Source organism: Coregonus lavaretus (genome assembly GCF_964263955.1).
Source record: "Coregonus lavaretus genome assembly, chromosome: 30".
NCBI classification, from domain to species: domain Eukaryota; kingdom Metazoa; phylum Chordata; class Actinopteri; order Salmoniformes; family Salmonidae; genus Coregonus; species Coregonus lavaretus.
This window is the reverse complement of record NC_140017.1, coordinates 4,687,901-4,711,824: the sequence shown is the minus strand read 5'-3', so window position 1 is coordinate 4,711,824 and position 23,924 is coordinate 4,687,901. Positions and strand designations below refer to the sequence as shown.

Below are 23,924 nucleotides of genomic sequence, written 5' to 3'. Positions count from 1 at the left end.
TCTTTGGTCTGGAGTCCAAATTTGAGATTTTTGGTTCCAACCGCTGTGTCTTTGTGAGACGCGGTGTGGGTGAACGGATGATCTCCGCATGTGTATTTCCCACCGTAAAGCATGGAGGAGGTGGTGTTATGGTGTGGGGGTGCTTTGCTTGTGACACTGTGATTTATTTAGAATTCAAGGCACACTTAACCAGCATGGCTACCACAGCATTCTGCAGCGATACGCCATCCCATCTGGTTTGGGCTTAGTGGGACTATCATTGGTTTTCAACAGGACAATGACCCAACACACCTTCAGGCTGTGTAAGGGCTATTTTACCAAGAAGGAGCGTGATGGAGTGCTGCATCAGATGACCTGGCCTCCACAGTCCCCCGACCTCAATCCAATTGAGATGGTTTGGGATGAGTCAGACCGCAGAGTGAAGGAAAAGCAGCCAACAAGTGCTCAGCATATGTGGGAACTCCTTTAAGACTGTTGGAAAAGCATTCCAGGTGAAGCTGGTTAAGAGAATGCCAAGAGTGTGCAAAGCTGTCATCAAGGCAAAGGGTGGCTATTTGAAGAATCTAAAAATATAAAATATATTTTCATTTGTTTAACACTTTTATGGTTACTACATGATTCCATGTGTCATTTCATAGTTTTGATGTCTTCACTATTATTCTACAATGTAGAAAATAGTAAAAAGAAAAGAAAAACCCTTGAATGAGTAGGTGTGTCCAAACTTTTGACTGGTACTGTATAAAAAAAATATTAATAATAGCTGGTGCCAATCCACTACCTACCAGACCTGGGACAACTGTACTTTCAACTATGCTCAAAATGGAGAGAAAAAAAAATAACATAGGGCCTCTGACATGCTCTCCTCTCTCTCTTTTATCATGGCATGGGTCTTAGTTCTGTGTCCTTACTCTCCAACTCTGCCTCGACTTGTTTGAATTTACATATTTTCTCCTTATATCTCCTCCGCCTTTTTTCAGCACATCTGTGGTCTTCTGCAGCTTTTCCCCTCTTCCTCTTCTCCTGGTCCAGGTGTGCTCTGTATTTTGACCTTGCTGATCCAGCAGAGGTCAGCAGCTCCTTGGTGAGAGGGACCTTGACACCCCCCACCCCCACCACACAGACTGTGACATAATCACACACCAGTCTCTGGGCGATGACTGTACCCTCCTGCATGTTACAGGTTTCCACATCCTTGTTGATGGAGAAGCCGCTCTCGACAGTTGCCTGCCCATGGGACAAAATAAGAAGCTTCTTACAGAAACCCCAAAGCTCAGGGTAGGATTGGCAGAGGAAAAAAATCAGGAACAAAACCTTTTCTATAACTATTCTACAGTGAGGGAACAAAGTATTTGATCCCCTGCTGATTTTGTACGTTTGCCACTGACAGAGAAACGATCAGTCTATAATTTTAATGGTAGGTTTATTTGAACAGTGAGAGACAGAATAACAACCAAAAAAACCAGAAAACGCATGTCAAAAATGTTAAATTGATTTGCATTTAAATGAGGGAAATAAGTATTTGACCCCCTCTCAAATCAGAAAGATGTCTGGCTCCCAGGTGTCTTTTATACAGGTAATGAGCTGAGATTAGGAGCACACTCTTAAAGGGAGTGCTCCTAATTTCAGCTTGTTACCTGTATAAAAGACACCTGTCCACAGAAGCAATCAATCAGATTCCAAACTCTCCACCATGGCCAAGACCAAAGAGCTCTCCAAGGATGTCAGGGACAAGATTGTAGACCTACACAAGGCTGGAATGGGCTACAAGGCCGTCGCCAAGCAGCTTGGTGAGAAGGTGACAATAGTTGGTGCAATTATTCGCAAATGGAAGAAACACAAAAGAACTGTCAATCTCCCTCGGCCTGGGGCTCCATGCAAGATCTCACCTCGTGGAGTTGCAATGATCATGAGAACGGTGAGGAGTCAGCCCAGAACTACACAGGAGGATCTTGTCAATGATCTCAAGGCAGCTGGGACCATAGTCACCAAGAAAGTAATTGGTAACACACTACGCCGTGAAGGACTGAAATCCTGCAGCGCCCGCAAGGTCCCCCTGCTCAAGAAAGCACATATACAGGCCCGTCTGAAGTTTGCCAATGAACATCTGAATGATTCAAAGGAGAACTGGGTGAAAGTGTTGTGGTCAGATGAGACCAAAATCGAGCTCTTTGGCATCAACTCAACTCACCGTGTTTGGGAGGAGGAGGAATGACCCCAAGAACACCATCCCCACCGTCAAACATGGAGGTGGAAACATTATGCTTTGGGGGTGTTTTTCTGCTAAGGGGAAAGGACAACTTCACCGCATCAAAGGGACGATGGATGTAGCATCAAATCTTGGGTGAGAACCTCCTTCCCTCAGCCAGGGCATTGAAAATGGGTTGTGGATGGGTATTCCAGCATGACAATGACCCAAAACACACGGCCAAGGCAACAAAGGAGTGGCTCAAGAAGAAGCACATTAAGGTCCTGGAGTGGCCTAGCCAGTCTCCAGACCTTAATCCCATAGAAAATCTGTGGAGGGAGCTGAAGGTTTGAGTTGCCAAACGTCAGCCTCGAAACCTTAATGACTTTGAGAAGATCTGCAAAGAGGAGTGGGACAAAATCTCTCCTGAGATGTGTGCAAACCTGTTGGCCAACTACAAGAAACGTCTGACCTCTGTGATTGCCAACAAGGGTTTTGCCACCAAGTACTAAGTCATGTTTTGCAGAGGGGTCAAATACTTATTTCCCTCATTAAAAAGCAAATCAATTTATAACATTTTTGACATGCGTTTCTCTGGATTATTTTGTTGTTATTCTGTCTCTCACTGTTCAAATAAACCTACTATTAAAATTATAGACTGATCATTTCTTTGTCAGTGGGCAAACGTACAGAATCAGCAGGGGATCAAATACTTTTTTCCCTCACTGTATCTATTCTATTAAACTATTGCTACCAGCAGAGACACCTACTGACAACTGCTTGTCTAGCAGAAACGTATGCACAAGACTTCTCATCCTTCCCTGGCACCAGTCTGGGTCGGAGTACATGAGAGTGGGGTCCAAACATGCCATCTGTCTTACGGTGGGGTATTTCAGGGGGCTCTTGTCCTGCACTTTCTTTAGGATGTTTGACATACCCTTCATGCAGTCCCTCCTAAACTCTAGGACAGTGAGCTCTCCTACACTGCAGTTTCTGACAGAGGGATAATGGACCGTAAATAGTGCTGAATGACTTCATACAATAGAAAACGATCTGCTGCCTGCATCCACACCATCATTTGACAGAAAGTAATACTTCTAAGTTCTCACACAACCTTGAGGACTGACTCGGTAACAAAGCCTATGTCAACTTCCTTCGGGCGGTCCCAGTTCTTTTGGTCAGCAACATCCAGTCTGATCATCTGCAGTGGAGTGATGTCCTGGGAGGAGCTCGCTCTTGACATTTACATTTTAGTCATTTAGCAGACACTCTTATCCAGAGCGACTTACAGTTAGTGAGTGCATACATTTTTTTTTTTTCATACTGGCCCCCCGTGGGAATCGAACCCACAACCCTGGCGTTGCAAACACCATGCTCTACCAACTGAGCTACAGAGTTTGTTTGACAGAACGCCTAAACAAACTCTGCCAACAGGAAAACTCTAAATGTAATGCAAATACTCTTAACCACATTCATCATTAAAATACATGTATATTTCCAACTCTTATCTTTTTCAACACCTCAATCAGTGATAAGAGTTGAAATCAAATGGCAATATCAAATTGTGCAGTACTACAATATAAATCATTACCTTGATCAACTCAGGCAAGTCTTTGCAGAGGAATGGCATCACTGGCTTGTCAGTCTGGTACTTGGTCAAAAAGGGACTGAAAGAAGAACTGCAGTTTGGCCGAGATGAGCTGATCTTGCTGGGCTCTTTCTATGGTGTCAAACAACCCTGTTCCAGGGGTTGGGAGCTTCTTGGTTCTCACCGCATCCAAATACTGTACTTAACCAGTGATGGCCATACTTCTATGGCCCTCTCCAACACAGGCAGATTCTCAATCCAATGAACTGCGACCCCAGGTACCTTGACTGAACGTGATTTCCCTCCCAATAGCGTACATGCAGGTCCAGTTGTTTACTTGTTGTCATTTGGTTGAGGCTTTCGTCAAACATCAAAACAAACGTGCCCTTGTTTACATTGGAGATTAGCTCTTCTTTTCTTTATGTAAGGGGCCAATCTCAATCGTGTGATGTAGGCGGTCTTGTCCTTCCCGCATGTAAATGTCTTGCTGATTTCTGAGTCAGGGAACATCGCCTGAAAGACCTCTCCAAGTCCCTCATTGGCATTATAGGACTGGTGCTCGCACCTCCGCTTCTACTGTGGGCGTAGAGCCAAACATTGTTCGGAGATCGCTTGATGCTGCCGTTCCCGGCAACGAAGTTGTTGGAGCAGTGCTAACATTACTGACTGTACTTGGGACTGTCGTCTGTGGTACTGAGGCGGAGACGACTGAACAGAACTGAGAAATGCCGGGCGTTTGTTGGTGGCTTTTCACAGCGGTTCGGTGTTTCTCACACTGCCTATGGGATTCTACAGCTTTAATTCCCATAGTGTCAAGTTTGAAGGACTTCTTTCAAAAGATACAGCAGGCTTCGTGTTGATTCCCTTCAACTGATTTTAACCACGAAGAAAAGTTGCTGTTCTCCATCGAGGTCTTGTTGAATTTGCACTTTCCCCATGGTAGCTGCAGACGTTAACTGTCTACCGTAGTTTCAAGTCGACCTCCGTTACCACTTCACCACAGCCAATCTCTGCTAGCTAACAGACAAACACACGAGCGGTGTTGAGAGAAAAGCAGCCAACAGTCACGAGCGTCTCGCTGACTTCTGACCGCTGCGGGAAAGTTAGTGTGGTTCCGCTCTACATATGGCTCAAGCTAAAATGCGTTCCTTCCATTGAAGTAAATCACTATCCTATCAACCATTCTTTACATCACCTCTGCACAACGCAAACGCAACGTAATAAACAGTAGTGCATCTCCCGGTCTACTTTTTTTTTTTTTAAAGACCTTTGAAAAATGTATTTTAGACAGTTTAAGACTTAAATTAATTTATCTACATTTTAAGGCCTTAAGACTTTTTAAGGACCTGCGGAAACCGTTTGTATGATGTTGTCGTTTGTATGTGTATGTTTGTTTATAAAATACAAATAATCTTACAAAAAAATGTAATATGTTTCAGGAATGCTAATTGTATCTGTTACTAATTACAGAAAATATTTCAGAACAATCTGACAATGGTGGATGTCGAAATCCTCGTGCTTTTTGAAGAGGAACGACCCTACATAGTGCCGCATCGCATGCAGAATGACTTTGTAAAATCGCCGGCTCAGGTCTCAAGTCCATTTGACCAAAACAAAATGAACACTACGGATCATTCAAGAGCCAGAAAGTAGTCAGACATGTGGGATCCATGCTGGAACACACCATGAAAATGGGACCTCACACAGTGCATATGAATTGTATTAACAACTAAGAGCAGTGTGAGTTCCTACAGAAATAGGAAACATGCTTTTGTCCTCAAGCCAGGGCATCCCATACAAACTTAAACACCACAGAGTTAAGATGCTATCAACTGATCTAACTGCAGCGTCATTGAATGGAGAAGAATCTGTTCACGTCATTGTGTGCAATGGAGCAATCAGAGGTTCTCAGAAGACATGAAAAAAAAAAAAAAAACGGAACTATGAAAGCACAAGCAGTAGACTTGGCTCACATGCGATGCCTGTGAGTTTCTTTGAATGAAACTCACTGAATTACTCCAGATTTCGGGGTACAAAGTTTCATACTGACCTCTCTGCGGCAGCTCTCCTATCCTCCGGCATGGGAAACACACAGCCCATGGCACCCGGCCCTGTGTCGACCAGCGAAGCCACACCACTGTCAAACTCCGAGCTAAGAGGTGGTGCCACACATTCCACAACAAGATGGAGCTGAGTAGCGTGTACACCAGCCTGAACCACAGCAGCACTCAGTCCACAATCCAAGCTACAGCCGCCAAAGACACCTAGAACAACCAGCCTGCCTGAACTCTGGCTGGTCCTCTGCCTCTGGTAGGAGCAGAGTGTGTTCTCCACTGAGTACTCTACACCACACACTTAATCTCTCTCTCTCTCACATACACCAGTCCACACACCCCAACAATGTCTGGCAACCACAGAAGAGGCAATGGTGGGAAACAGACTTTCCCATAAAACCCTGAAGTGGCACACACACACTCAAACTTAAAAACCTCAATGCATGCCTTCCTCATCCGCACCTCTTTTCCTCTCCAATCTGAAAGGTGTTAGCTAGCTACGGCACACAAGTTGTGGTCCATTCAAGGGTGAGAAGCTCCGTCTGAATAAGTTTAACTGAAGTGCCCCCCCCCCCCCCCCCCAACCACTGGAGCTGGGGGAATGTGATTACTATAGCAACCTCATTTATCGTAAAAGGATTCCATTTGTGACACGGCCCCTACTTCATTGAGCGGAGAAGCCAGGCGAATAAGAGATGGCTTCCCCCAAAAAGAAAGAAAGTGAGGGGAAAACAAAAACAACTAAAAGCAGGGAAAAAATTAAGGTCTGCTTTGTCTTTTTGCCTCAACTTTCCACCTTTGGGAGGACTTACAAAGAGGGCTTAACTCGCATTTCTCACTAGCTCTCCAGGGAACTTTGGCTCGGGCCCAAAAACACAAAGGCTGCTCGACTCGCACAGGAGAGATTGCGACGCCCCCTTCATAACACAGTTAGGTAACCAGAACACCCATTAAAAAAAGAGATTCTCCAGCACTTTGTATAGTTTTTAGCCAGTAGTTCTGAAAGCTTTCCACTGAGCCGTTGTGCCCGCCCTGCAACCTCATTGGATAACGCTGGGCAGGCCTCTTGCTAGCCGTCACTCAAATGCGAGGGGCTGAAGCTCATTGGCTAGAACTCAAATTGCTAGGGGGCAGGCCCACGTGGGGGGGGAATGGTGGGGCACAGCTTAAAGAAAAGTCACTTTCAAACAAGGGATTGTGGCTAACTGAGGTAAAACTGTAATTCTGCATGTATGAACTACACATTGACTCATCCAGCCCAAAGCAGGAGGTTTAAAAAATACTTTCTTAGATGCCAGAGTACCGGAGCATGTCTTTAAGGAGAATAAAGGGAGCTGGTTTACATTTACATTTTAGTCATTTAGCAGATGCTCTTATCCAGAGCGACTTACAGTTAGTGAGTGCATACATTTTCATACTGGCCCCCCGTGGGAAACGAACCCACAACCCTGGCGTTGCAAGCGCCATGCTCTACCAACTGAGCTACACGGGGCCCATGGTTTGTATTGTAGTTATCCTCTCCTTTCCAGTACCCCCACCCAGGGCTCTAAAAAATAAATAAATTGGTAGCACTGGTGCTCCAAATTTTAAAAAGTTACTAGCACCACATGAAATTTAGGAGCACCAGAAAATACAAATGTTTTTATTGATTTAAATGTATATTGGGCCTATATGAATTCTAGCTACTTTTGAAGCACATGTGCCCTAGACAATAATATGTAATACTGTAAAGACAGTTTATTATAACAGCTAAAATGTTGATAAGAAAACCTGTCATAGAAATTACAAAATAATTTGTGGAAATAGGTTTCTACATTTTGTAAAAGCACTATTTTCCCATTGAAATGCATTACATTGAAAAATGTCGTGGTGACGACATGCAAGAGATCTGTCATTCATTGCTATGATAATTGATCTCCTGAAGAAGCAATCCCTTTTCCTTCTGTACCCAAAATGTTTGGATATACTGGTGAAGTTAACAGGTTGTTAGCTAGCCAATGAGGTAACATGACTGAACAAAGTGTAAACAAATGGTTAACGACGCGCAAGCAGTTTTAGAACGGCCTACGACATGGTTTATGAATGTAAAATGCGGTCCCGGCGATCCGCTATAGGAAGATAAAAATGTTGCGCCGGTAATATGGATCAGAACTTTTGACCTGGTTGGGCTACAAGAAAGACGTTTTCGCTGTAGTTCTGGTGCAACCATGACGCTATCGAATCTACACTCACTTTTTTTCTCTAGGGCCCTCGGAAACAACGGTACAGCACAGTGCTCCCAAAATAAAACTTGTGGTCACACAACAAAACATTGTTGCATATGCAACCAAAATTAGTCGCACTTTAGTGCCCTGCCCCCACCCCTACTAAAGAGTTCCTCTTCCTGGAGCTGAACGTTCTCCGCCGGGCCCTCACCTCCTGCCAACCTCTCCTTGTTTTCACACATGTTCAGGATCTCCCATACACCAAGCAGCAGTGTCAGGAGCAGCCTCGCTGTGTTGTCTGCCTCCGCTCCTCACAACACTGTCTCCATTCACTGAGCACAGCGTGACAGCACAGGGGAAGCTATTCACAGAAGGGGAGAGGGGCCCTCCAGGAAAAGAAAACAAATGTCACTACTGGGCCCAGCTGGAACATTTAAAAAAAATCCCCAGGCGTGTGAGGCCGTGGGTGCACTCTGACACAAAGACAGTTTGCAGTTTTGGCTCACCCGTCATCTCTACTGGTAGCAATAAATGTGATTGCACTGACCTATTACCTCTAATTAGGTAAAGGTGCACTGCCAATAACTTCCATTAATTTTACATTCACATTATGGACTACCCTCAACTTTACACCACTTTTGAGGTATATGAACACATTCAGAAATTATTAATGTCCTCTTTCGTGAACAACAGTAACAATACACAAGGCGAGGCCTTTCCTCTGCCAAACAGCAGCTTAATCAATGCAAAAATAGAGTCCCATTAGAGCACCGTGTATTTAAGTCCACATTATGGTATGGTAAGCTACATTATAGATCCTCCCTCATCAAATACACACCAGCACTGTAAACTCTAGGTCTTTGACAATACCAGAACTGTGCTTTTTGGGGGGGGGGGGGGCATGGCAAAAATGAAAACATTAAGCAGAACATACTCTTTGGTCCTTTAAAAACCTGCTGTCTGTAAAATAGTGTGCTATAGCTTGGAAAATAAATAAATGTGACTCTGGATGACAACAATGATGTTTGTTTCCAACATTAGGGCTATTTTTCCTAAAGAATTTCAATGCGCTTCGTGTTGTGTTTCCTTGCCACGATACTAACGATTATCGTGATAATGTCCCGGCCCTAGTAAACCCATCTCCAAACCATGATGCATTGTGTGCTTCCAACCCTAAACCCCAACGTAAAAGTATTACGCAACAAAAAGGCACAGTGCTTCCCTGGAACAACAAGCAGATGAAAACTAGGATTTAGTCAGGCCCATAGAGATAATAGTCAGGCCCATAGAGATCCTATTAAAATACTAGAGGGGCTATGTCATAAACCCTCAATGTTCCGATTTGTAAGTCGCTCTGGATAAGAGCGTCTGCTAAATGACGTTAATGTAAATGTTCCATAATGGGGCAAATATTACAGCCATCTTAGTCAAGAAGAAATCCAATACCAATCTAATTAGAATGAATTGCAGTACAGGCATACAGTTGAGGTCGGAAGATTACATACACTTAGGTTGGAGTCATTAAAACCCGTTTTTCAAACACTCCACACATTTCTTGTTAACAAACTATAGTTTTGGCAAGTCGTTTTGGACAACTACTTTGTGCATGACACAAGTAATTTTTCCACACCATGGGACCACGCATCCGTCATACCCCTCAGGAAGGAGACGCGTTCTATCTCTTAGAGATGAACGTACTTTGGTGCGAAAAGTACAAATCAATCCCAGAACAACAGCAAAGGACCTTGTGAAGATGCTGGAGGAAACAGGTTCAAAAGTATCTATATCCACAGTAAAACGAGTCCTATATCCACATAACCTGAAAGGCCGCTCAGCAAGGAAGAAGCCACTGCTCCAAAACCGGCATAAAAAAAATCCAGACTATGGTTTGCACCTGCACATGGGGACAAAGATTGTACTTTTTGGAGAAATGTCCTCTGGTCTGATGAAACAAAACTAGAACTGTTTGGCCATAATGACCATCGTTATGTCTGGAGGAAAAAGGGGGTGCTTGCAAGCCGAAGAACACCATCCCAACTGTGAAGCACGGAGGTGGCAGCATCATGCTGTGGGGGTGCTTTGCTGCAGGAGGGACTGGTGCACTTCTCAAAATAGATGGCATCATGAGGAAGGACAATTATGTGGATATATTGAAGCAACATCTCAAGACATCAGTCAGGAAGTTAAAGCTTGGTCGCAAATGGGTCTTCCAAATGGACAATGACCCCAAGCATACTTCCAAAGTTGTGGCAAAATGGCTTAAGGACAACAAAGTCAAGGTATTGGAGTGGCCATCACAAAGCCCTGACCTCAATCCTATAGAACATTTGTGGGCAGAACTGAAAAAGTGTGTGTGAGCAAGGAGGCCTACAAACCTGACTCAGTTACACCAGCTCTGTCAGGAGGAATGGGCCAAAATTCACCCAACTTATTGTGGGAAGCTTGTGGAAAGCTACCCGAAACGTTTGACCCAAGTTAAACAATTTAAAGGCAATGCTACCAAATTCTAATTGAGTGTATTTAAACGTCTGACCTACTGGGAATGTGATGAAAGAAATAAAAGCTGAAATAAATCATTCTCTGTACTATTATTCAGATATTTCACATTCTTAAAATAAAGTGGTGATCCTAACTGACCTAAGACAGGGAATTTGTACTAGGATTAAATGTATTTGGCTAAGGTGTATGTAAACTTACGACTTCAACTGTAGGTGATGCATTTCCTGCTTTTACTAATGCAGGAAAATAAAAGGCATGTGATGTATCAGAAATTGTGTAATGGAATTATCGTCCCCCTAAAACATTGTCATAATTATAAATACAATTTATACAGGTTTTATACAAACTTCCTGTATAAATAGCCACGCTTTGATTTGAATCAGCTGTGTAGTGTTAGGGCAAAAAACAAAGCGTTCACCCCTTGGGATCCCGAGGACTGTGTGCCACTAAAATACACAGTATGTAAACTGAACATAAATGTCTGATTTTGTTGTGTATGCTATTATATGATACAATATTAGTACTTGTTACATTTACAACAAAGTATATAGGGGATGTTGTTCCCACTGTGCCGATTAAAACCTATTCAAACCAAAAACTGTGGATAGATGGCAGCGTTCGCGCAAAACTGAATGCTCGAACCACCGCATTTAACCACGGCAAGGTGACTGGAATATGGTAGAGTACAAACAGTCCAGTTATGCCCTCCGTAAGGCAATCAAACAGGCAAAACGTCAGTACAGAGACAGTGGAGTCGCAATTCAACGGCTCAGACACCAGACGTATGTGGCAAGGATTCCAGACAATCACGGATTATAAAGGGAAAACCAGCCATGTCGCGGACACCGACGTCTTGATACTGGACAAGCTAAACACCCTCTTTGCTCTCTTCGAGGGAAACACAGTGCCGCCAACGTGGGCTACCAACGCTCCCGTGGAATGCGAGCTCTCGTTCTCCGTGGCTGACCTGAGTAAGACATTTAAGCGTGTTAACCATCGCAAGGCTGCCGGCCCAGACGGCATCCCCAGCCGCATCCTCAGGGCATGCGCAGACCAGCTGGCTGGAGTTTTTACGGACATATTCAATCTCTCCCTATCCCAGTCTGTTGTCCCCAATTGCTTCAAGATGTACACCATTGTTCCTGTACCCAAGAAAGCGAAGGTAACTCAACTAAATGACTATCGCCCCATAGCACTCACTTCTGTCATCATGAAGTGCTTTGAGAGGCAAGTGAAGGATCATATCACCTCCACCTTACCTATCACCCTAGACCCACTGAAATTTGCATACCGCCCCAATAGATCCACGGATGATGCAATCGTACTCCACACTGCCCTATCCCATCTGGACAAGAGGAATACCTATGTAAGAATGCTGATCATCAGCCTTCAACACCATAGTACCCTCCAAGCTCATCATTAAGCTCAGGGCCCTGGGTCTCTGAACCCCGCCCTGTGCAACTTTGTCCTGGACTTCCTAACGGGCCGCCCCAAGTGGTGAAGGTAAGCAACGACACCTCCACTACGCTGATCCTCAACACAGGGGACCCAGAAGGGTGCGTCCTCAGCTCCCTGTACTCCCTGTTCACCCATGACTGCGTGGCCACGCACGTCTCCAACTCAATCATCATGTTTGCAGACCACACAACAGTGGTACGCCTGATTACCATCAATGAGTGGTGTGGTGCCAGGAAATAACAGGAAGGCCAAGAAGATCGTCAAGGACTTCAGCCACCCGAGCCACGGCCTGTTCAACCCGTTACCACCCAGAAGGCGAGGTCAGTACAGGTGCATCAAAGCTGGGACAGAGAGACTGAAAAACGTAAAATCATCTCAAGTCCATCAGACTGTCACCACTAGCCGGCCCCCGCCCAGTACCCTGTCCTGAACTTTAGTCACTGTCACTAGTCGGCTACCACCCGGTTACTCTACCCTGCACCTTAGAGGCTGCTGCCCTATGTACATAGTCATGGAACACTGGTCACTTTAATAATGTTTACATACTGTTTTACCCACTTCATATGTATATACTGTATTCTAGTCAATAACTATCCTATTTAACTATTGCTGTACATATTCTATTCTTCAGATATACTTCATATTCTATCCATATACTGTTCGTATTGTCTATACATCCCATTACATATACATACATACATACACACACACACACACACACTTATACTCCGGACTCCGACATTGCTCGTTCTAACATTTCTTAATTCCATTCTTTTACATTTTAGATGTATGCATTGCTGTGTTTTATTAGACAGATACTGCACTGTTGGAGCTTGGTACACAAGCATTTTGCTACACTCGCAATAACATCTGCTAAATATGTGTATGCCACCAATAAAATGTGATTACATTGTCTTATCATCAACTGATTTGAGCCAGTGTATTGCTGTGGTTTGACTGCATTGTTTGAATGGAATGTTGGCATATTGGCAGAATTAAAAAAAAAATCATTCCTCTAAAATTGGCTGGCTAGCTAGCTAACACACAAACATTGCAGATAAATACTACACATTCATTGTTTTACACAATATCTTATCACAGCACTGGCAAACCATGGTTGACCAGCTCCCTGACCAACATGGTTTACCTTTCAGACCATCATAAGAAGGTTAATGTCCATTCTCGAATATGTCCATTCTCGTATTCTAATTCCTAACTCTATGAGCAATACAGTAATAATACTATAATCATGCTCTTTTTAGGTCTATGGTTAGACCCTTGTGACTTATTTCAACACCAATACTAGGTGGATTTGTTGAGAGATGTACAGCAAGCGCCTGGTGTGTATTAAGCACACAACGAGAGTACTCACGGTTGATCGAGCTTCTTGAACTCGGGGATGGGCTCGGCCTTCTTGCGGGACATGAACCAGTATATGATGAGGCCGGCGATGAGGGTGAAGAGGAAGAGGTCCAGGTTACTGAAGAGAGGATCCTCCTCCTCCATGGCCTCTGGCTGGGTGCTGCTCTCTGCTTCCACGTCCTCCATGGTCACACACAGAGCTGCCAGGGCAACCAGACAGGGCAGAGGTTAGAGGTAAGGAATAGGGCTATCCCCGACAAAAAAAGATCTTTGTCGACCGAAAGTTGTCTATTCTTCCTACCAATCGATCGGTCGAAATGTTAAAACGTGTATTTTTCCACATAAACACACCCTATGTGTTTTAATAAAATCAACTACATGCACTGAGCTTGCCTGATGCTTTAAGCGCACTGTTTGATGAAATAAGACACAAATTACTCAAGAGCAGAGTTCAAAATAACCCCCAAACTAAACTTTACGTGACCATCCTCCTCCCGCTCCTACTGGCTTTCGCAGAACCTGCAATTACTCTCCTGAAGTTGCCGGCTACACGAGGAGACGGCAACCTTTCTCATGTAGAATGCCAATTTATCTTACAATTTCTGCTGAGCTGCGTGCCAGTTATGGTTTTCATTTCCACATTTTCGTGGAACTGTGTCCTTTCATTTATAATAACGTCTTCATATCTCAAAATCATTGTCATATGGTTAATTAAAATTATATATCTAAATGAAAATTATAAACCTAAAAAGTAACTTCTATTGCAAACAATGTAAAAATAGCCTATAAAACCAACAAATAAAAACATTGCAGCCTGCAGGTAAAAAATATCCTGATAAAAATAAATACCCTATAAAATGACATTGGCTATGCATAGCCTGTCTGCAACGAACTTGAAACATTGTATGAACTATTAACTTGGGTCCTGCTGGAAGCTCAACTTGCAACGTATAAAATATTCTGGGCCTTCAGACACAGCTGTAGACTATTTGCGCAAGGGATAAAAAGTAATCAGGTAGGTTTATTTGATAATGTTTCCACTGGATCAGAGCATGACATTTGTGACTTGTTTCAGGAAACTAGGCGCATGTCGCGCGTCACTACTTCACAGGAGAGCCATAGAATGTAAAAATGTTTAGTTCTTTATCAAAATGCATTGTTTCGGCAGAAATGCCTTCTGGAACATGGTAACTTTCCTGTGCAATAATAACAAACTTGTATGCCATCTGTAAATACAATTTTTATTTTATTATGAGCCTAGTTGGTTTAGCCACAGAAAAAAAACTGCAACCTTCCCGCTAGCCATGATTGGCTGAGATAATGAATGGGCTGGACATGCCGAGAGATGAGTTCGGATTGGTCTGCCATGTAGCGGCGCTTCTGTCTATTTGAGCTGGTCAGTATGTGTAGGTAATCGTTTCTAACACTGCTTTTTTGAAAGATATCACGTAGTAGAATTGTTTGCGCTCCACTTTCTGGAGGAGCGAGTTTTGAAATCCTTGGAATTAGAGTATGATAGCTAAGGGGATGGAGAAAACACCTGTCTCCGGATTACATCTTTAAACTAAGGGCAACCATGGCATCCGTGCCAGAGAGGGAGACACGTCCATCCATGTATGCGGGTAAGACAGTCTAGCTAGCTACATTTTCAGATATTACACGTTTCTAATTTTGTCAGAAAGTCGTTTTCATTTCAAGTTAAAGTGTACTGTTAGCTAGCTACGATTTCAGAGAACTCTCGTCTGAGTGTGCCAGAGCGCAGAATAACTGACGAATTTACGAACGCTCAACACCCGTTTAATATTTATTTATTTTTTACCTTTATTTAACTAGGCAAGTCAGTTAAGAACAAATTCTTATTTACAATGACGGCCTACACCGGCCAAACCCGGACGACGCTGGGCCAAATTGTGCGCCGCCATATGGCCGGTGACAGTAAACGTTGCCAAAAAAGCGTAATTAAATTGTTGCCAGCAGCACAGTTGCAGTCACCAATGCTCTGGATAACATAGAAACAGCCTACCCAGCTCTGCTAAGACGAGTAGTAGAATTTACAAGCGGCCAATCTGACAATGCTCTGAGTTTACGAACGCCCAGAGCACACTCTGGCACTCCAGATTAAATTGACGAACACACCCGTAGTACAAACCAGCCTTCAGTCTTTAAATCTTTGCTTGTTTAGTAGATGGGTGTGGCTAAAGCTTAAAAGGGTGTGAATGATGCTGAATGGGTGTAGGCAAAGAAGAGCTTTCCAGTAGGTACCAAAACATTCAAAGGACCATTCTCTCAAAAGTGAGGTTACAAGTTTATCAACTTTCAAAGCAGAATTACTTTCCCATTGTTCTACAACTGTAGTGAAAGACATACCATTTTCTAGCGCTGAGTCTCTACTTTTTTCCAAAGTAAAAAACACAATTTCAAATTTTGCTACATAAGACCGAATCGAGCCGGTCGGTCACATTTTTCCCTTTCACACTGAGTGGTTATCTAAAGGGAGAGAGAAGGAAATATTTTTCAAATACATTGAGAAACTATTGTCATTCTCAATGGATGTAAAAACAGACTGTTCACTTGCTGTTTGAGGTGATGTCACACCCTGGCTCTGGGGACTCTATATGTTGAGCCAGGGTGTGTAGATTCATTGTGTTTGTGTGCTGTGTTTGAGTGTCTAGTTGTTCTATTTCTGTTGGCCAGAGTGGTTCCCAATCAGAGGCAATGAGTGTCAGCTGTTGCTGGTTGTCTCTGATTGGGAGCCATATTTAGACAGGCTGTGTTCCCACAGGTGTTGTGGGATCTTGTTCCTTTTGGTTTGTTCCGTGTTGGTTGTGTTTAACCTAGGACGTCACGTTATCGTTTATTGTTTTGTTCGTGTTTATCACTTTGGTTAATAAAGTATGTTCGCTCATCACGCTGCGCCTTGGTCTACTCCGTCTAACGATCGTGACAGAAGATCCCACCATACCAGGACCAAGCAGCGTGTCCAGGAGCAGGCAGCCTGGACATGGGAGAAAGCGCCAGGAAAGGAGCTGGAGAGGTTGGCGATGGCCCAGGTGGGCAAAGGGTGGTCCTGGGAGGACATGCTCGGGGGAAAAGGGCCATGGGCTAAGATTAAGGCCCTGGCGAGAGAGGAGCAACGGCGTCAACAGTGTCGTCGTCGGACGGACGAGAGGCAACCCCAAAAAAATTTTAGGGGGGGGCACACGGCATGGGCGACTGGGCAGCAGGAGACTGCCACAGGGCGATTTGGGAGGTTGGCAGAGGAGGCCACCAGCTTACGGGGGCCACAGGTCAAAGAGGGGAAGGAAGGTGTAGAGGCACGGCGAGAGGTACTGGGTGTGTTACCAGTCCGGTCCGGCCCGTTCCAGATCCCGGCGTAGGGCCAGTGGTGTGTGTCCCCAGTACGGTCCGGTCTGTTCCTGCTCCCCGCACCAAGGTAACGGTGCGCGTCGCCAGCCCGGCCCGGCCTGTTCCTGCCACTCGCACCAAGCCTACGCTGTGCGTCGCCAGCCCGGCCCGGCCTGTTCCTGCCACTCGCACCAAGCCTACGGTGTGCGTCGCCAGCCCGGCCCGGCCTGTTCCTGCCACTCGCACCAAGCCCACGGTGTGCGTCGCCAGCCCGGCCCGGCCTGTTCCTGCCACTCGTACCAAGCCTACGGTGCGCGTCGCCAGCCCGGCCTGTTCCTGCCACTCGCACCAAGCCTACGGTGCGCATCGTCAGTCTGGTCCGGCCCGTTCCTGCTCCACGCACCAAGCCAGGGGTGCGAGTCGTCAGCCCGGTCCGGCCCGTTCCTGCTCCACGCACCAAGCCAGGGGTGCGAGTCGTCAGCCCGGTCTGGCCCGTTCCTGCTCCACGCACCAAGCCAGGGGTGTGCATCGTCAGCCCGGTCCGGCCCGTAGCTGCTCCACGCACTAAGCCAGGGGTGCGCATCGTCAGCCCGGTCCGGCCCGTTGCTGCTCCACGCACCAAGCCAGGGGTGCGCATCGTCAGCCCGGTCCGGCCCGTTCCTGCTCCACGCACCAAGCCAGGGGTGTGCGTCGTCAGTCCGGCACAACCCGTGCCTGGGTCACCGGTGCCTGGTCAGGTACCGGTCAGCTGCTCCACACCGGAGCTTAAGCAATCCGCTCCTACGATGTCCAGTCCAGCTCCAGCCAGCGGGGCCAGACCGGACCAGGGGCGCTACGGGGGGATTATTGGAGGGTGGTGGGCAAGCCCGGAGCCGGAACCGCCTCCGAGGAGGAATGCCCACCCAGCCCTCCCCTGTTTGGTTCAGGTTAAGGCGCGGTCGCAGTCCGCGCCTTTGGGGGGGGGGGGGGGGGGTACTGTCACACCCTGGCTCTGGGGACTCTATATGTTGAGCCAGGGTGTGTAGATTCATTGTGTTTGTGTGCTGTGTTTGAGTGTCTAGTTGTTCTATTTCTATGTTGGCCAGAGTGGTTCCCAATCAGAGGCAACGAGTGTCAGCTGTTGCTGGTTGTCTCTGATTGGGAGCCATATTTAGACAGGCTGTGTTCACACAGGTGTTGTGGGATCTTGTTCCTTTTGGTTTGTTCCGTGTTGGTTGTGTTTAACCTAGGACGTCACGTTATCGTTTATCGCTTTGTTCGTGTTTATCACTTTGGTTAATAAAGTATGTTCGCTCATCACGCTGCGCGTTGGTCTACTCCGTCTAACGATCGTGACAGGTGAAGAAAACATTTATTTGAGAAGCTCCACAGCTCATTAGTGGTGGTGCGTTAATCCAATCAGAAATACTATCAGATCCCCAAAAGGGCACATTTACAGTGCATTCGGAAAGTATTCAGACCCCTTCACTTTTTCCACATTTTGTTACGTTACAGTCTTATTCCAAAATTGATGAAATTGTATTTTTTCCTCATCAATACCCCATAACGACAAAGCAGAAACAGGTTTAGAATTTTTTGCAAATCTATAAAAAAAAGACAATTTACTCAGTACTTTGTTGAAGCACCTTTGGCAGAAATTACAGCCTTGAGTCTTCTTGGGTATGAAGCTACAAGCTTGGCACACTTGTATTTGGGGAGTTTCTCCCATTCTTCTCTGCAGATCCTCTCAAGCTCTGTCAGGTTGGATGGGAATCGTTGCTGCACATCTATTTTCAGGTCTCTCCAGAGATGTTCGATCGGGTTCAAGTCTGGGCTCTGGCTGGGCCACTCAAGGACATTCAGAGACTTGTCCCGAAGCCACTCCTGCGTTGTCTTGGCTGTGTGCTTAGGGTCTTTGTCCTGTTGGAAGGTGAACCTGAGCGCTCTGGAGCAGGTTATCATCAAGGATCTCTCTGTACTTTGCTCCGTTCATCTTTCCCTCGATCCTGACTAGTCTCCCAGTCCCTGCCACTGAAAAACATCCCCATAGCATGATGCTGCCACCACCATGCTTCACCGTAGGGATGGTGCCAGGTTTCCTCCAGACCTAATGCTTGGCATTCAGGCCAAAGAGTTCAATCTTGGTTTCATCAGACCAGAGAATCTTGTTTCTCATGGTCAGAGTCCTTTAGGTGCCTTTTGGCAAACTCCAAGCGGGCTGTCATGTGCCTTTTACTGAGGAGTGGCTTCCGTCTGGCCACTCTACCATAAAGGCCTGATTGGTGGAGTACTGCAGAGATGGTTGTCCTTCTGGAAGGTTCTCCCATCTCCACAGAGGTACTCTGGAGCTCTGTCAGAGTAACCATCTGGTTCTTGGTTACCTCCCTGACCAAGGCCCTTCTCCCCCGATTGCTCAGTTTGGCAGGGCGGCCAGCTCTAGGAAAAGTCTTGGTGGTTCCAAACTTCTTCCATTTAAGAATGATGGAGGCCACTGTGTTCTTGGGGACCTTCAACGCTTCAGAAATGTTTTGGTACCCTTCCCCAGATCTGCGCCTCGACACAATCCTGTACCTGAGCTCTACGGACAATTCCTTTGACCTCATGGCTTGGTTTTTGCTCTGACATGCACTGTCAACTGTGGACAGGTGTGTGCCTTTCCAAATCATGTCAAAATACAGGTGTGCCAAGCTTGTAGTGTCATACCCAAGCAGATTCAAGGCTGTAATCGCTGCCAAAGGTGCTTCAACAAAGTACTGAGTAAAGGGTCTGAACACTTACGTAAATGTGATATCCGTTTTTTGTTTCGTTTTTTTTAGCAAACATTTCTAAAAACCTGTTTTTGCTTTGTCATTATGTATATTGATTGTAATCAATTTTAGAATAAGGCTGTAACGTAACAAAATGTGGAGAAAGTCAAGGGGTCTGAATACTTTCAGAATGCACTGTATATATAATCCCAGTCATGTGAAATCCATAGATTTCACCTACAGCACCCAATGTCACAGGAAGGCCAAAAAGATAATCAAGGACATCAAACACCCAAGCCACTGCCTGTTTACCACGCTATCACCCAGAAGGCGAGGTCAGTACAGGTGCATCAAAGCTGGAACCAAGAGAATGAAAAACAGCTTCTATCTCAAGGCCATCAGACTGTTAAATAGCCATCACTAACACATTAGAGGCTGCTGCTGCCTATTGAAATCACTGGCCACTTTAAGAAATTGAACACTAGTCACTTTAATAATGTTCACATATCTTGCATTACTCATCTCATATGTATATACTGTATTCTATAATATTCTACTGTATCTTAGTCCATGCCGCTCTGTCATTGCTTGTCCATATATGTATATATTCTTAAATTCCATTCCTTACGTAGATGTGTATTGGGTATATGTTGTGAAATTGTTAGATATTACTGCAATGTCGGAGCTAGAAGCCCAAGCATTTTGCTTCACACGCAATAACATCTGCTAAACACGTGTATGTGACAAATAACATTTGATTTTAGATTAGGGCCTAATTTATTTATTTCAATTGACTGATTTCCTCATATGAACTGTAACTCACTAAAATCTTAGAAATTGTTGCATGTTGCATTTATATTTTTGTTCAGTATAGTTCTGACTATGCTCTTCAAGAGGTGATACTACAACCAAATAGTTATAAAACATTTAACAATCCCTTGAAAACGGCGCGCACTTGTCAATGGTTTTAGTGGAGCTGAGGGTCGCCTTCTACCCCGGCAGACAAATCGAACGTTCTGCACCTTATTGTGACGTTTTATTGAAATAGGGTTTCTATATGTAATTCTATGATTAGGCCCATGAAAACAAAAATGGTGCACGTGGTAGTGGTAACTGGAGGAAATTAAATCTACTTTCACCCAGATGATGTCCCAAAGTGCTTCGCTCATTCCCGAGTCAAATAAATTAGCAGTGCAAGCTGACACACAGCAACAAACATCTCAACTTGTGCCATTTCATAAGGAGGAAGGCGATAATGATTTGTAATGACTAAGCACAGGAGCATTGACAAAAGGGAAAATAAACTGCTGAACAAGCATTTAGAAAGTATGCTTTGTCAGCCATTGTACACTGTCCAAGTAGCACATCCTGGTTGTTAGGAGGAGACATGACAATTCTGCTGATATAAGTTACAGTGGGGAAAAAAAGTATTTAGTCAGCCACCAATTGTGCAAGTTCTCCCACTTAAAAAGATGAGAGGCGCCTGTAATTTTCATCATAGGTACACGTCAACTATGACAGACAAAATGAGAATTATATAGCTAGTTTGTATAAAGTGTCTTAAGTTAAAAAATGGCTCTGGGCTAATGGCCTGTAGATATTTCTAACTTATGAAACATGAAGACTAAATGCTAAGTTGTTAACAGCTTATGCTGATTCATGTTTGGCAATTCACATGTAATGTCCACGTCTGCCAAAGTGCAACAGGTCACAAGAGTTCATCTCATGCCTCTTTCCTCATCTCTCGATGTTCATGACATATCGCAAATGTATTAACTTTGGACAAAATAGACAAATTAAAACCGCCATCAAACAATATACCTAATATATAAACAATGTATTAGTATTACACTAATAACAAGAAACAGATATGTAATTATGTGACATGAACTATGTTCAGTCTAGCCCAAGATGTACTCAAGGAGCCTACCATCACTCCCTAAGGTCCAAGGACCTTATATTTTATTTTCAGAGGTAAACTGGCTCTGGCAGCCAAAACAGCCAAATACTCAACCTAAACCCGAATCGATTCTCAAATTGCGGTTTCATATGACATAAAAATAATTTTCCTTCTTCCGTTACACAGGTGTTCGGAGCATACTAGATAGCTAATTAGCACTGTCTTCAGTCTGTCTTCCGTAAAACCCGCTGTAACATGGAGATATGGCCGAGTGGGAACACTAACCCTATGTATCAATTTAACCTTTATTTTTATTTTTTATTATTTCTCGCTGGTATGAAATGTAAGGACCTTATGCTTCCAAAACAAAATGTGTTTAATGTTCAGACAGACTACCTGCTGTCTACCTGCCATTGACAACTACCTGCTGTTGTCAAGGGATTATTCAATAAATGTTTATAACTATTTGGTTTTAATATCATGACCTCTTGAAGAGCATAGTCAGAACTACACATTTCCGATCAGTAAACATCAATTGATCATGTAACGTCAGATACATTAGGGTAGCCTATTCATTTAGCATGTAGCTAGCTAAGCAAACATGTCATTTAGCTTGCTTCATCATTAGGCTTTTGGAAAGAGCTTGACATCAGCAAGTCCTTTTCCTGGTAACGTGGTCAGTCAGACTTGTCATCACCACTATAGATGACTAGCAAATCAAACAAAATGTGGATATAGCCATCTAGCTTATCCCCTGAAAGTTAGCCAACTAGGCATATTGACGTGATCTGTTATTAGCTCGGTAGCCAATTTGACGTGGTCCATCAATGTAGCCTAGCTTTCATGTCTGTCAGCCGCAATTGTGGAAAAACAATGATGAAAAGGGGATAATGTTGAGTAACTTTGCTAGGTAGGCCTACGTTGGTTGGAGAAAAAAGTACAATAAGGTCTACTTACCACTGTGTTTAGGCAACTGTACAAAGTTTCTACCCGTAGCTTCCAAAGTAAACATGATCAGCTAATAGCACATCAACAAATGCGCCCTTCTGCTGGTTGACAGGCAGTGCACAAAGGATTGGAAATTAACCTAAACCACTCATCCTTGTCAGGTATAGTTCACTTTTATTTTATATCACTCAAATATCCAATTAATGGTGGCCAATGGAGAGATATCGTCAGGCTACCCTCACGTATCCGAAATTACATTATCAATTGATGTTTACTGATCAAGAAAAGCATCCAGTTGCTTGCTGTACAACTGATGATAGAGCTAAATATGCGCAATTTTTTTGCATGGAATAATCGGACATTTGTAATTCTGACTATGCTCTTCAAGAACTGATGATATTACAACCAAATAGTTAACATTTATTTAACGATCCCTTGAACGGCACGCAGTTGTCAGTTGTTTTAGCGGAGCTGGGGGTCTCCTTGCCCAGTTGCGAGCAGGCAAATGTTATGCTCTGCACCTTATTGTGATGTTTTATTGATAACGACCTATAGAAAATGTAATGGAGCTTGACCACGACATTATTAGCAATCAAACACCAAACTAGCTGTTATTTACAAGCTGGTACTAGCTGACTCTACAAAGTGACAACAAGTGTAAAAGCAATTGACTAAACACTAAAAACAGGGTTTGGTATATCAGTAAATGAACTATGTTCGATTATAAACTAAATAGCAAACTATAGAAATGATATGCTAAATGACTAAAATGTAAATGTAATATTTAGCCATTAGCTAGATAGCTAAGGTTAGCTGTACTTGCTGAAAAGTTTGTTAGTTGTAAGGTTACTTGCTTGACAGTTGGTTAGCTACTTAGCTCACTAGACTAGCCAGGTCGAGCTAGTTGGCTAGCTAAGTTTGAAATAAACTTTATTAGAAATTAGCTTTATTACATGAATTACAATCCATTCTCATGACAATACTCCTCAATGCTGTCAGGGAAACAGCACTTCAGTATATTAAACATTTCAGCATAGCTAGACTTTCAGCTAGCTACTTACCTTCTCGTCTTCAACGTCAAGCAAAAGCACAGTGCACAACACAATGGGGAAACTTTACGCCATGCCGTCACTCAGGAGGACTAAACCAAATCAGTTTTCTCAAGGGGTGTAGCACTTACTACTCAAGAGTGAAAAAATTCACATACAAGTCACGACATGCTATCTGTAGACAAGGTCAGATCACTTGTACAGAAAGACATCATAGATTCACCCATTCTATTTGTCTAACAATTAAATTAAACTAAATTTGCTTATTCACAATATTTTCTTAGTATCTCACTTTGAAGAATACACATTTTAAGAAATGGACTAGTCCTTAAAGACACGCACATATAACAGGAATAATAAATCGCAGATCACAGTGCAGTGGGCCAGGGGTCAAGGTTATGAAATCCGCCCAATAGTACAAACTGTCTGCACATCCCTGAAACAAGTTACATTCAGTCATATTGAAGGTATCCTCGCATACTGAAAGATTAGTGTGTATTTTGATTGTTGTTAGTACCAAGGACAGATAGCAGTGCAGCACAGACCTGTACCTTACTTATGGGATGATATCCATGGAATCAATAAGAATCTGTCATGCCATGTGGT

General features: G+C 44.1%; 2 protein-coding genes across 2 annotated transcripts in view; one reads left to right on the top strand and one right to left on the bottom strand.

The window, feature by feature from the left end:
* LOC311105719 (NADPH--cytochrome P450 reductase-like) overlaps positions 1 to 23,421 on the bottom strand; it is a 41,996-nt gene extending 18,575 nt beyond the window's left edge. The window contains exons 1-2 of the mRNA XM_084147931.1: positions 23,331 to 23,421; positions 13,361 to 13,550 (exon numbers count right to left, since the gene is read on the bottom strand). Of these exons, the coding sequence (XP_084004057.1) occupies positions 13,361 to 13,536 (176 nt within the window). The 5' untranslated portion in view covers positions 13,537 to 13,550; positions 23,331 to 23,421. The remainder of the gene's footprint in view (positions 1 to 13,360; positions 13,551 to 23,330) is intronic.
* LOC311105998 (lysophospholipase D GDPD1-like) overlaps positions 19,367 to 23,924 on the top strand; it is a 44,909-nt gene continuing 40,351 nt past the window's right edge. Inside the window, exon 1 of the mRNA XM_084148255.1 lies at positions 19,367 to 22,430. The gene's annotated coding sequence lies outside the window, so the exon portion shown is untranslated. The remainder of the gene's footprint in view (positions 22,431 to 23,924) is intronic.